We start from the raw sequence: 15,033 nt of genomic DNA, 5'->3' as shown, positions 1-15,033 counted from the left end.
TTTTGCTATATGAACTAAAATCTGAAAAAAATAATATGTAGAAGTATAATCAATTGTTCTTACCTTCTGACTTGGGTGCTTGAAAGCTGCCAACATATGTAGGGCCAAGGTTGTAAACAGCTGCAATAGTGGCACCATTCATGGCATCCTCAAACAAATGAGCAGGGCCTAGCCTCCATAGTAAACGTGATGAACTTTGATAGGATATAGGAGTACCAATGAATGCATACATTGAGATTAGACCACCTGGATTATTAGCATTGCCACCTGGAACTGGCTGGATATAATGCATCTAAACAAAATATAATTGTTAAATTATTAAAAAGGTAATCATAAATAAACCGTACAAATGATTGTTAAATCACTATCTGTATTGTTTTTTTTTTTTACATAGAATAACATGCTTTCCGTATCTATTCAATATTGATAAATAAATGCATGATACAAGAACAAATTGATTGGACAATTTTGTTTCATTGAAGAAATGTTACACTGTTCAATATTTGTTTTGAAACTAATAATAATTAATAAATATTTATATAATAAAAATAATCATTAATTAAATGCCACATTGACTGTATTGTTCACCACATATAAATAAATAATCTGAAAATATTACCCTCTGAGTGTGTCGAGAGACCCCATCAACATAAATGGAAACCGAACTACTTTTCATAACTGCTCTATTTAAGACCACAACAAGATGGTGCCATTGACCTTCCTGGGAAAGTTCGGGGCACCACACTTTGACAGTATAATCATTGCTGGACGCCTCATCTGCTACAGCTTTTGAAAACGGCCTCTCCAAACTACTGATTACCAGAAACCGATCATGAGCAGTTATGTTGATGGACAGACATACGTAGTTGTGTTCGGTACCCACAACATTACGCACAAGTGTCAGGAGTCGAGTTTGGTGGTTATCAAAATCTGCGGTACCATATCGATCAACACAGAACCATACAGAGTAAGTGAGACCAGACTGAGGTGGAAATGGTCTTTCACCTAATAAAAAAAAAAGCAAGACTTTTTAATAATTTTAAAATTAACATATATTAGCAAGGATGCAGCAAAAAGTTAACAGTTAACACTTTAATTTTCTTCTAAAAACAAAACACTGTAATTCAGACAAAGGACAAACATGGAAGAATAAAAAAGTTACTACTCCGATGGCACAAAGTTTACAAGCATATAGGAAAAAATGTAGAAAACAACATTTTAATAAACTTCAATTGAATAAGACTTTTGTTTTAAATACCTAAAGACATGATAATAATAGAGTTGGGTAGCCGAGTGGTTAGGACACTTGACTGTCATAGGAGGCATGGAAAGGAACTGGCCACCCTACCACATAATGCAGAGGCTTAGTACAATGCGCTCCTAACAGCTCATTCCCCTACGTTCATACTGAACACAGGACTCACCCTTTTTAACCAAAAACAAAAAATATTCATGTACTAACCGGAACCCACTCCGCTGATAATTGATGGATCAGATCCACTTGTTATTCCAACAGCTCCTACTACCCCCTGTGTTGGTGTTGCTTGAGGCGAGATGCTGGGCAAATACAAACAGCCATAACCCTTTGCACTCATATCAAACTCAACGAAAGCGGGCGTAACAGACGAACTATTCAAACGTACATCGCGTGGCGTCGTCATTGAGACAAGACATTTTACACGTGTGAGAGGAACAGTTGATCCTTCAGTTGAACAAATATTGCAAGCACACTTAGCAGGGGGAGGAGTTGTCTCGTTTATTGAGTTCTTTCTCTCTGGCGAGTCTATAAGGCTATTAAGCATGTCTAGTGGTGAACTGCTATTACTACTATTGTTATCAGTAACTGTTTTGTACTGGTCATCCCATGTTTTACAGTTTAGTGGCGATCCAAGTCGAAGGAAATCCCTAAAGTAGACAAAAATAAAGAAATATCATTTTAAAATCAGCGTAACTATTCTATTGGACACCAGCAGAACAGCATTAGTTGCCAGCAATTGTGGTTTTAATAATGTATTTTATAAATAGGAATTTTTCAAAAATGTGGTTTAGATAGTTTCTAGTAACTTTAGGTGTCTACAATAGTTTAGTTTTTGCATATTATTTCTATTAAATTAATTTATAAAAAATAAATGCTTTATATTTTGTTACCGTAAGTCTTTAGGTTCTAGAGACTGTGATGCAAGACGTTCTAATGTGTGTTGTAGGTTCATATGTAGAGGGTGTTCTTCATCAGCTAATGCTACATTACAGATGTATAGAAGACGTTGTGGAAGTCCAGCTTCACACATCACTTGCTGATTTCGTTCACTTTTCACCAGATCTTGAATTACTGTTGTTGTATGCATTTGTAATGCAAGTCCCAACTATATAATCATAATCAAATATTATTATAGAAATGTACTGTACTCAACTCACCTTTTTAACTCTTTAGTTTTCCGCTTTTTATTTCTTTTGTTAAACTTATTGAGGCTTTGCATAATGCGCTATAAAAGCCCTATTTATTATTATTATTAATATTACTTAGATAAAGTGAAAAAGGATTATTACAGTATTCCATTTCTTTAATAGGAGTTACCATGATCCAAATATATGTATGTTATGTATGCTTTTTCAGTGAACTTTTGGTATAATATATTTTTTATTTTTATTTTATGTCTTTAGGCAATGTGGCCAAGGATTACCAATAGTGAATTAATCACTGTCCTATCAGATAGGTGGTAATCCCCCTGATACAGGGGCTATTGTGTGAACCAGTTCACCGGGGTAACCCCCTACTCTTTTTCGAATAATGAACTGGGTTTCTTTAAAGTACACACAGGTTATAACTGTGTACACTGGACCTAAGGTTTATAGTCCTTATCCGAGAAGACTTGTTCCACCACCAGAACTAGGAGCGAGTCGGCCTCGAACCCTTGCCGATGTTGCTGTTGGCTCTTTAGGTACGGTAAACGGCGCCCCTGCCTTAACCGCTCGGCCATATGACTCACTCATATGACAAGGAGGAAAATAAAAATTATAAAAATGAATTAAATATCTTTCTTTTTGGGTTCAACATACAATGAATGCAGTTGTCTAATATATCAGGCAGAAGAGTTCTAATTTTAGAATGTGTTCACTTCAGTTATTTTATACATGTGAATTATAAACTAGTAGTACAGTGCATGAAAGCATACCTTTTTTGAATCTGTATTGTTAATAGCAGGCAAGAGATCCAGCAGAGATATGACAGCTCCTGGGTGAACTATCGTTGGGTGTGGAGGAGGCTGGTGATGCCCAGAGGAGATTGACGTCTTGGTGGATGAGAGAGATAACGTTGCTTTTAGTGGCTGTGGTGACAGTGAGTTCTTCCTCAGGTTATTTTCAAGTGTCCTTGATTGCTTACGTAATTCTGGTGATCTTGAAGGGGAGTTAGGTGGTGTTGGGAGAGGAGTAAAAGCATCATGTACATGATGGCTCATGGATGGAGAATTAATTGGCATCTCAGCTGATTTGCTATGGAAATCAAAAAGTTAATCAAGTTAATTGTGTATTAAAGAACATCACAACTTTTGACAAGAACTATATGCAGGATTTTGTACTAGCATAAAAACAAAGCCAAAGCTAAACATCTTCATATGAGATGTTGGGCAATTAAAATTTTATCCCCAGGCTTCTTAAAGGCCAGGTGCGGGCAAAAAATTTCTATTGATCATACATTCCAATAATTATCGATCTATAGTTTCCCCTATGTTTCATAATTTTTGGGATTTTATTTGTGTTACAGGAGCTTTTTGAAAATTAGCACTTTCATATCAGTGGGGGGATAGTTCAAATTACACAGTAAAATCTCTATTCTTTTGTACACAAATTTTGAAAATAGAGAGGCATTTTAAAAAGCTATGAATGTTATCAGATGACTAAATATAGGTAATATAACTTGAATTTTACATTTTTGGTATTTTTATTCAACTTCAGAATTTTATTTTCATGCTATAGCAAAAATTATCCACCGTATATCCACCATCTTTTTTCACCTTCTAGGGAGTCACCAGACATGTTATTACATTATGTTAACTACCTAACTACTGAAAACAAGTCTTCCTGGGTTTTTTGGCAGAATTTTGCCAAATTTTGTATTTGACCATATTAGGGGAAATTCATGGTTTTTCATCTTGATTTCTGTTACAAATATTTGATTTATGTACAATTAACCAGATATTATATTTAAAATTCATGCCTGTACCTGAGCTTTAACAATATCACAGGTTTGCCCTCTGTGATTGTTGTTTTATACCAAATAAAAGTGTAGTTTTGTATTTTATATAATTGTGAAATGACATATGTGCTAGTAAAATCCACAGCTTAGTTGGTTAGTGAAAAATATATCTATATATATATATAAACCTAAAGAAAAATTATGGAAAAAATGACAATGCTGTGGGTATTATTGGCTGGATAAATCTATCTTGAAAAAAAAAATTAAAATGCGTACCTTTCATAGGCATCAACTGCTAGGTCATACAAGCATCTTAGCAACAAGCACACAGACTGAAGACTACGAGCAACATTTCCTTTACAACTGTCAAAAGAAAAGTAAATTTATCATACTATTGTTGGAAAATTACCTTTAACAGTTTGCCAGATCAACATTGTCAGTTGGTGTTGATGACACCTTCTTTATGAAATGGGAGTGTACCAAACAATCTTAGGAGGGGGGGGGGGGGGTAAAATTTGCAAAATAATCTTTTAATTGTAATACAGTTTGGCACTATTTATTTATATATTGCGGTAGATATGAAAAAACGTTAAAAATAGCTATAATCTATTAATAATAATACCACATTTGTATAGTGCCTTTTTCATGACTGAACATGTTTAAAGGTGCTTAATTAATACAAAAAAGAACGGACAAAATAAATAATTACAAAGAGTATAACAATGTATCAAATAAGTAAATATGTAAAATTCATAAAATATATAACATATATTGTATGAGAAAATTATTTCCAAATATACTTTTAACTATTAATATAAAGCCCTCAATTCTACTTTGGCTGAAAAACATGACATTTCCAAAGTGTACTTATGTATCTTACCCATTGGTAATGTCAAATAAATTATAGAATGTAGATAAACTAGCCACTTCTTCCGGTGAAGGAGTGCCGTTAGCTTGATGCAAAGGAGACATGATTTCATGACCTTTACTAAAACAGCCTAGTAACCTTATGGCATCCTTCAAACTGTCAAAACGAATCTGAAATTAGAAATGATAACATTAATTAACAGTCGAGGATTCAGTATTTTGAAATAGGGAAGGAGGGGGAGGGGGTTGCTATTTAAGATAATATTCTTTAATATCTTTAGTATTTTAATATTCAAAATATACAGGTTCCCTGGGATATGACTATGATTAAGGTATTATAAAGGTATGCTTATATCATTCCCCAAATGTATACAATTTACACAGCTTAGACTAGCAAAACGGATCATTTCTCTTTTTACTACCATATTATTTAAAATTTTCCTACAAAAAAAATCCTATAAACACCATATCTTACTTCTAATAGTGACATAAGGTTGAAACAATAAATCTTAACATGAAAACATATATTTCAATGTTTGGAGTATGTATTTTATACATCAAGACAATTATTAGTGAACTTTAACATCTAGTCATTGTGTTAAAAGTAAATAGGTAAACAGCATGTATCTCACCTCTGTGACAAAGAATTTGGCATTGGCAGGCTCCTGGCGCATAGCTGCACTTATGGTTTGAAATACCATATGAAACAATAAGAATATCTGCTCCACAGATACTATATAAAAAAATTGTAAAATAATTATATATAATGATCTATGAATGTAGCATTTTATGTATTGTTTTATTTAACCTTGTAAACTGAAAGATATAGCTACACAGGTTTAAAACACTAAGGCCTATTGGCAATATTTTAAAATATATAAAGAATTAAACCAGGAGGAAGATTTTAATAAGCTCTAGGCTGGCTGTCCCTGACAGGATAATACATCAAAAAGTGTTCAATCCTAACAGTAAACTCAAACTCTCTTGTCTTGCATGAATCTGCTTCAGTGCTACACAGCCCTTTCTTTTAGCCTTTTATTCGGTGTTAGTGAAGTGTAAAAATCTGCAAACTTTAGGAAATTGACATTGAAAATGGTATTTCCAGGCCCAGATATTAAGAGATTTATTTTCAAACAGCCAGGACAGAATGTTATCAGCTATCCAGGAAAATGGCCTAGAGTAAACAACTGTTATGTATAATTAATTATAGCGCGATTAGATTATTATATTATGCAGTTTCTGAAATCATACTTTGTAGTAATAATACATTTTAAAGGCCAATGGAAATAAGTTGACCTTTGCATTCAATTTGTGTATTTTGTTCTTGTAGATAAAAATTTGGGACAAAACTTAGATAGAGAACTGCCATTTATGTAATGCATTTTTCCTTTTTACCTGAACTCCACATGGCTGATGGATTGTCTGCTAAACATCCCTCCATGGAAACTAACACTGACATGACATACACAAAACCACCAACTTTACGAAAGGCTATCCTTGCTTTATGGCTGTCTCGAAGAACAAACAAGAGTGACTGAAAAGAAAAAGATATTTATCATGAAAAAAGGAAGACCATTCTTGAGTTAATAAAGGAACATTCTGATGCAGTGGTACACAATCTACTGTACTTTGGCAGAGATTTAAACCAAATACAACTGGTAAGCAAGCTACCAACCTAAAGTGCTACAAAATGCACCTCTTTGAATAAAGGCCCCTCGAATATCCCCCATCCCATGGAACATCATTTGGAATAATATATTACTAATATTAAATATGACTCACTCTTAAAATATCTGCCTTTAATCCAAGCTCTGTTACTGGTGCTGAGTGCATCAATGCTAGAAGGGTGCCCATATCATCATCTCCATTACTACCTAGGATTAACTGCTGTACCACTGCTAGAGCTTGTGAACGACACTGAAGGTATGGCACCAGGTTATGTACTCGTCTTGCCCCTCCACACTCACCAAACACACCTAAACAGGTTTAAAATTTGAGAAGTTTTAGGTGTGTTTCTCACCCGAGTGGTAAAGCTTTTCAAATACCACTGAAAGCCTAATAATAAGTGATAAAACAATAAAACTATCTACAGAAACTTAAAAAATCAAAGTCTTGGTTGACGAATAATAGTTTACAGTGGAAAATAATATTCAGTGATTTGAAAATTGATTTGGTGATTATGTAGGAAGTGAAAACTAATTTTTTAATTCTTTAGGGAATATGTTATGACAGACATGATATTTTGTAGCCAAATATACAATTCAATGATTCTTTACTAAGAGTCATTCATGTTCCAAAAATAAGCTGTTTGTTGTCATCCAGGATTTTTACTAATACTCACTGGCATTTTTTGTGTTGTTGTTGAGTAGAAGGGTGAGGGCTTCCATCATGAGAAAAGCTAGAGTTTCTTGTGTTTCTTCTACTTCAACTTTAGGAACTGAACCTAAATAAAAAAACAAGTTTATTAAATGTCAGATGAACCATGACAGTTTTTTGATTGCATGTTTTAAATCAATCAAATTTACATAGAGCCTATAATACATGAACAAAAATACTACATTAAAACATGGTACAAAGAATTAACATATAAATTAAGTTCATAATACTAAAGCCTAATTGTTCTGTGCTTCAATATGCATTTTTATGCTACATGCACACATCATACAGAGATGAAACAAGAGCTGGTAAATGGTAGGTTTGTATTTGTAATAATACACTGTGTGTTGGGAATAGTTTGTTGGATGTTCCTTAATTGTATTTTGGCAATGTTTGCCTTCCATAAGTAAAGTATGATAATAACAATTTGGCTACTCACAGATTTCTTTATTATTGCCATTTTGACTATCTTTTAGATCAGTAGCATAACGTCTTAAGCACTTTACCATTACTTCTAATATTCCTACTTCTCTATAGACATCTTGATATATTGCACTGTGTCGTAGTATCTTTAGCAAGTAGCGAGTGGCTATAATACTACATTTTATTGATCTGTATACAAACAAAATCATATAGCGGTAATCAATATCAAGTAAAATTACTAGGAAACCATTCTTGTTTGTTGTTTAGAAAAGGAATGTATTTGTCTTGGCCTAACTCTAATACATCAAGAATGTAAACTCTCCCTTTATTCACCTTTCCAAAAACATTTATAATCATCTACTTTGATTTTGATTTATTTAAAACTATTCTACATGGCAAAGACAGAAGTTTGAAGATTATGAACTGAAAAACATATGGTCATGAGGGCCCTGACTACTATGGTAAGACAGAGATTTGTGGAGACAACTGTCGGTACCATTCTCAACAATGCTCCATCCAATATTCATAATGAGAATGAAAATACTATTTACGCTCCTAAAGTCACGAATCCGAAACAAAACAGACAGTGACACCAACTATTCAAAATGCACTGACAAGATATTTTGGGCCAGTCCAAGGATTTCCAGTTTTGAAAAAGTTGACAAATACAGTAGGGAGCTTTAAATTTGTGATGACCAATGGATGTTGTGTAATTGGTAGTCACTTGGAGTGAGGAAGCATGTTACAATGTCCTTGCATGCAAATTAACAGTATCTAAGTAGTTCTTAGGTCAAGAGCAAATCAACACCTAGAACTCAGTTTAGAGAACAATCACAAGCTTTCATACGAAAAAAAAAAAACTTACTCTTCTGATTTCATTAGCAGGCTAACACTAATAAGCTCTTTACATGGCACAAAGTTTAAATTGAAAACAACAAACTCCAACTGTTCAAATATCTTCTCCTGAACTTCTTGTGGCTTCAAGTACATACGGTCAATGAATTGTGATAGCGTGTGTTGAGGCTCTAAGATAAAGTAGTTGGCTGGGTCTGAGTTGTATATGGAGGATACTACATCTAGGATTGTGTTACATAGGTGACTTGTCTCAGCCTAAATATAAACAATAAATAAATTAATTGGTTATTCAATTTTTATTAATTATATAGAAAAGAATAAAATCTGTACTTGATCAGAAATCAATTTGTGCACAATTCTGAAAATGGGGTAGATTCAAAGAGCTACCACAGAGCAGATTGGCATGTGAGCATGTACAGACAGTCATTACACTTTGTTGCCTCGATTGGTAAATCAAATGTCTGGAATGGGTATGTCAAACTAAATATAGTACAGAGATGCAATAGGTATGAAGGTGTAAATAGTAATTGATTTAACAAAAAGAATTCAAAAAAATGTAAAAGAAATAAAATAATTTGTTTATTTTTAAAAAATATTCCAGGTTACGTTCAGCTTGCACTGATGGACAAAAAGCATTGACTTAAAAAACTTATTATGATAAAACAAAAAAATCAATAGATATTAAAGATGTATTGTCCCCTTAAAAAATAATTCCTAAAAAAAATGTTGTTGAATATTCCCTTTTAATGTAACGTATAGTTATCCACTTTGAAAAAAAATTAGGTCTAAAAAAAATGTATTTACCTGAAAAAAATGTAATTTAAAGCAAAAAATTGTCAAATTGGCTGCCAGACAATGGATTTTTGGTTAAATTTAACCAATTATTTTGTCAGTTTACAAGTGAAAACATTATTTTTTTTTTCATTTTTTTTTCTACGGAAGTGATAACTTTATATTAACTACAAAATAAGGTAAGTCTGATTTAATTAATCTTTATTTTTCATGTTTTTGGGTGACAATACATCTTTAATAATTACTTTAAGGAAGACAGTTTGAAGAACTTGAAACGACTGTAGATTTCGTACGCTGACACCATTTCCAATTGGTGTGGGCACAGTAAACCCGTGCTGCTGAAATGGAGCGTCCTGAATAGCACTGCTAGGTCGAAGTTCATTGAATCCACATAAGCTCAGGGAAGAGATTAAGAACACAAGATTGCGTAGCGCTTCACAAGCTTCTTGAGATCCCATCTTTTCTAGTCTGAAAAAAGAGATTGTTGACATTGTTACCATAATTCAATTGGGAAGGAGTTTGTTGGGATTATACTTTGATATTGTCTTGACAATCAAATCAAGCATGTATCCGTTTATACAGTATATTGTATTAAATATAATATACTGTATAAACGGATACCATGCTTCATTTTGATAGTACAGAAAGTCAGCCACACAATTTGATAAGAATTAGGAGGTTGGATTATGCTTAAAGTTGAGGATGGGTTTTTTTTTTAACATAAGACGCTAGACACTGATTCAGGTGGGAAGTGGGGAACTGCTGGCACAGGTCTGGAACAGTCTATTGTTACATGGGTGTTTTTGTATGTGTTAAATCCATCGCTTCCTCATTAACAATGAAGATTGAGAACTTACCTAAGCACAAAATCAGCTAGAAATATGTATCCTTGACATGTCCTAAAATCATCCAACAGTATATGGGAAACCTCGCTGGAATCCTTAAGGAAGTGAAAGACAGTGAAACACATTTCAACCATGTCAAGCGGGCTTAGCTCCTGTGGTCTTTTGATGTTCTCAATACATAATGCCAGACAGCCTTTATCTATTGCAATAATAATAGAATGGAACACAATTATTAAAAAGGTTAAATAAGTTCTTTCACCTACTTTAAAGATGATTTTACTTGATACATATTCTGTTATTTATCAATATTAAATAATAGTGCCTTAGAATTAGAATTATTTCTTTTGTTTCTGGAAGCACAACGAGGCCACTATGATAACAATTGAGCTATACTGTACTTTAAAATCATCAATCATCATTCACAAAGGTATTAGCACAATTTCTTTTCATTTTATTAACTGTAATAAGTAGATAGACTTTATTGCGTTGATCATATTCCATACTTATACAACAGTAATCAGCAACAATAATATAATGCCTACAAAAACCAATCTATTATTATTTTTTTCCATAGGAATGAATGAATTTAAGAAATCAATACTATAATTATGACTGAAGCGGGGCAATGTACTTTCTTACAATAATAACTTAACTTTCATTTTCATTTACCATTCATGGTTAAAAATGCTCAAAATGATGTGAAATGTATAGTATAAACTTCTTACATAAATTCAAAATAAAGGGACAACAAAAAAATTGTAATATACAGTAATTTGAAACAATATTTGGGGACTGGCTATATACAGTATTAAAGAACCAAAATGTATGTGGTCGGCTTTCAAATTGATAACTATAAGATGTGTCGACATTTAAACTTCAGAGAGTGTACAGTAAAATTATCTCTTGAAAATCCTCAGATGGCCCAAAATGTTTTTGTTTTTGTTTAAAGTGAGTCTGGTTCTATTTCGATAGTAAGACAGAATTTTGGAATTGTGGTTTTAATAAAAAAAAAAACAAAATGTAAAAATAGTGGCAGTTTTCACTTACTGTGAATATATTGTACTACGTCTTGATCTAGGCCCATTCGTGAGATCGTGACAAGCACTTCAGCAGCACCTTTCCTCCATGGTAAATTGTGAGGGGGACAACAGCTTGTGATAGCGCTGAACAACAAAGTTAGATCGTCACGTCTGACTAGCTCGTCAGCTGGAGATTGGTGGTTACACAAACGTGTCAATAACTGTAAAAAAAAGGATGATCTATCGTTTTAATCAAATGACATGTTAAGGAAGATGCATAAATTAACATTATATATTACTGTATATGTGTTTACAAATGACAGGCCATGCCTTAAAGTTTCAAAGATTTTGGTCCCTTGCCACACATTTCTCTAGAATCTATTTGAGGCATTTTTAAAGTTAAAACTTGTTATTTATCTGAATTATGTTTAATCTGTAATACTAATGTTATGTTTACATTTGTGTGTGGTAAAACAATAAAATAAACAACAATGATAAAACTTTATGAAATAAATTGCATTTTCTCAAACTTCTCAAAAGCGAATCATTTTTAAATAACATTATGTACTCTGTATGTTTCTACTGTAGAAATCCAATTACTTCTTATTCACATAATTTGAGAATATCTTTGAATTACCAAATTTAATTCAACAAGCAGCAGTCATCAAATATTATGCAGAAAATATATACAGACAACATTTGACATATTACACTTGTCTAGAAAAAATGTATATTTTATCATTAAAACAAGCATTTGTATTTAGAGGAGAATTGATCGTAATAGATACCATCATTTCATATCCGTATCATTGTTGTTCCGGCAAGCTACAGACATGGAGTCTACATACATGTTCAAATATGAAAACATGGGAATACAATTGTAATTTATTCAAAAATTTGACTGATATTAAAAGTCAAATATAATGAGTTTCTTTCTGAAGCATCATGTGATCAATCAACTTGTTGAATATGCATGAGCTTTGGAGGGAGGGAGGTGGAGCAACTAAGACGGGATTGGGTTTTTTTACAAAGTACTGTATAAGTAACGTGTGAATCTAATTTAAAAATATATAAATTCACTGTAAATTTATATTTACACAACAATTTTTTTTTAAATACATTAACTCATCCTTAGAAAATAATGTAGACTGTAGCTTGGTGGTTATGCTTGCCTACTAACTAAATCATAAGATTGAATCAATGTTCAAACATTTTTACTCCATTCCCTAAAGCTCTGTCTATCAAATTAGTTTGACCATGGACCTAATGGTTTGACAAAAAAAGTGTGATGTGCCCAAATATGGTAGTGATATGCTCAAATATGGTAGTAATATGACATCATCATGTCTATATATGGGCACATCACATTTTTTGTCACATAAAGTTTGATTGATTGCTTTAGCATACCATTATACTTTTTATTATGGTATAAGCAAAAAATTTAACAAAATTATGTAAATGTTTATATAAGCCATGATGATGTGTGGTTTATTAATCATCAGATCATTTCCTGTAATGATCAGTTCCCTGATTCACCCTACTCTCTCCCATCAGGTGCATTAAAATTCATCAATTTCCTTGACTACAATTGATCATTTCCTTTCAATGTAAATACACTGACAGTTAAACAGTGTTCTTAACTCCACTGCAGTGATGGTACGTTTAACAATAGTGTATAAGAATAGTCACATGAAATAATCCAAAATACTGCCCTTGCAATAATGCTCAAATGAACTTTTTTACAAAACCTATGCATTTTTATATTGTATAATCCGAGCTTCCTTACAAAGTAAAGCTCTGTCTACATTATCAAACTGTATGTGACAAAAAAATATGATGTGCCCATATATGGACATGATGATGTCATATCACTACCATATTTAGGCACATCACTACTACCATATTTGGGCACATCATACTTTTTTGTCAAACTAGTTTGATAGTGTAGAAAGATCTTAATGGAGATCCTGAGATGATAATATACAGTTTATTATTGCATAGGTTTTTTGTACATTTATGGGTAAATTTATTTTATCAAAAATAACTGCTTTTAATGAGGACCATTCTATTTATAGAAATACAAAACAAAAAATAAAGTGTTCAAAGATTATTTACCATTTTATTTACAAATTCCAAACTACCAAGCATCTTTTATAGTTTAAATAATGATAACAAAGAATGTCTTGTAATGTAACTGCAAATAACCTTGCAATCAATGTCACCTTTTTGTTTTGAATTCAATTATTTCATAAGTGTATGTTGCAGCGAACATGCAGCAATTTTTTGTTGATTGTTATAGATTAAATTTAATTCCCTTCTTTTGTCATTTAAAAGATGAGATTTGCATTTTATGATAATAAAAAAAATGTTATAGACCTATGCTTAACCACTAGATTATAGAGATTATTACATTTTTTGTTGCATGCCTTCAGAGTTCAGATTCAAGAGAACAGAAGCATTATGAAACTGTATACTAAGGTTGAAACAAAAAAGGGAATTTGTAAACTCATACTGAACATGCTCAAACCTCAAAGCATGTCTGAAAGAAGAGAGTCCATGAGATTTATGTACAGTAGACAGTAGTCAAACAATGTCTTCGGCTCTCAAAATAGTCCGGGAATATTAATACCATCAATTTATCATTGCATATTATGGTCAAAATATTTCTTTTTCTATGGTAAATGTTTTTTGCTGAATGGTGTGTAGACCTATATAGGAATTGTTTGATGGCGAGTACAGTACGTTTGTTGGCGGTTGGGAAATTAGAAATTTTGTTTACTTGAATGATGGGATATAATGTGGGTCGACACTACGACCTTACCAGAATAAGTGCAGTACTATAGTTTAGTTTAAGATTATATTTTTGTTCTGTACAGTAGGCCAGACTATGTTTACGTTATACAAAATATTTACTACTGTTTGGTGGTAAACAAAAATAATTGATAATAAATCATATTTCTGCAGAAACAATTAAAATTGAATTTTACGGTAAAAGTCGAACAAAGGTTTTCTAAGAAATATTTGTTAAAAATTAAATATACAGTAATGTTTTAGGCTTTGAAAAGAAAATTATTAATGTTCACCATAAAGAAATATAATTATAATTTTACCGCTATTTATTACTGTTTTATTTGTTTAATTGCTTGATATATGTAATATTTATTGACGTTATATAATAATTGCTCATAAATTTCAGTAACTATGTACATTTACATATGTTAGGTAGTGTCTATAAATATTACTAGATGCTAAAGCGTGTGTGGACATTGTGCCTGTGGTTGATATGTTTAATCATTAGTCAACATTACATGAAATAATTTCATTCCGATCCAAATAAATAATTTACAGAATAATCTTTTTTTTGTTTTTGATCCAATAATGAGTAAATTAAAAAAATGTTCTTACTATCTATGTTTCACAAACAAAAAAGTTTTTGTTGTACTAATTATTTACTCATTATTGGATCAACAACAAAAAAGTTTACTCACTTTAAACCAAAATATTACAATTTAGATGTCTTTTGAACCTAAAACATTAATTATTAATATTGCTAATAATAAATGTAAAATATTATTATATCTACACCTAGAGTAATACAGTAGTCTAAAATATAAGATAGAAAATAAGCTTTTGATTAATATTTCTAAATATTGTACAGCAA

The 15,033-nt window shown here is 32.0% G+C and overlaps 1 protein-coding gene across 4 annotated transcripts in view; it reads right to left on the bottom strand.

The window, feature by feature from the left end:
- The window catches only part of LOC140052371 (WD repeat and FYVE domain-containing protein 3-like), a 63,288-nt gene that overhangs the window by 34,602 nt on the left and 13,653 nt on the right, over positions 1-15,033 (bottom strand). For all 4 annotated transcript variants that reach the window (XM_072097946.1, XM_072097947.1, XM_072097949.1 and 1 more), the window contains exons 5-20: positions 11,401-11,593; positions 10,366-10,552; positions 9,754-9,976; positions 8,727-8,971; positions 7,878-8,050; positions 7,404-7,505; positions 6,845-7,038; positions 6,458-6,596; positions 5,695-5,795; positions 5,076-5,233; positions 4,472-4,558; positions 3,174-3,492; positions 2,149-2,363; positions 1,463-1,905; positions 620-1,005; positions 64-292 (exon numbers count right to left, since the gene is read on the bottom strand). In XM_072097946.1, coding sequence (XP_071954047.1) covers positions 64-292; positions 620-1,005; positions 1,463-1,905; positions 2,149-2,363; positions 3,174-3,492; positions 4,472-4,558; positions 5,076-5,233; positions 5,695-5,795; positions 6,458-6,596; positions 6,845-7,038; positions 7,404-7,505; positions 7,878-8,050; positions 8,727-8,971; positions 9,754-9,976; positions 10,366-10,552; positions 11,401-11,593 — 3,394 coding nt within the window. The remainder of the gene's footprint in view (positions 1-63; positions 293-619; positions 1,006-1,462; positions 1,906-2,148; positions 2,364-3,173; positions 3,493-4,471; positions 4,559-5,075; positions 5,234-5,694; positions 5,796-6,457; positions 6,597-6,844; positions 7,039-7,403; positions 7,506-7,877; positions 8,051-8,726; positions 8,972-9,753; positions 9,977-10,365; positions 10,553-11,400; positions 11,594-15,033) is intronic.

This window comes from Antedon mediterranea, chromosome 6, assembly GCF_964355755.1.
Source record: "Antedon mediterranea chromosome 6, ecAntMedi1.1, whole genome shotgun sequence".
Lineage (NCBI taxonomy): Eukaryota > Metazoa > Echinodermata > Crinoidea > Comatulida > Antedonidae > Antedon > Antedon mediterranea.
This window is presented reverse-complemented; position numbering and strand designations above follow the sequence as displayed.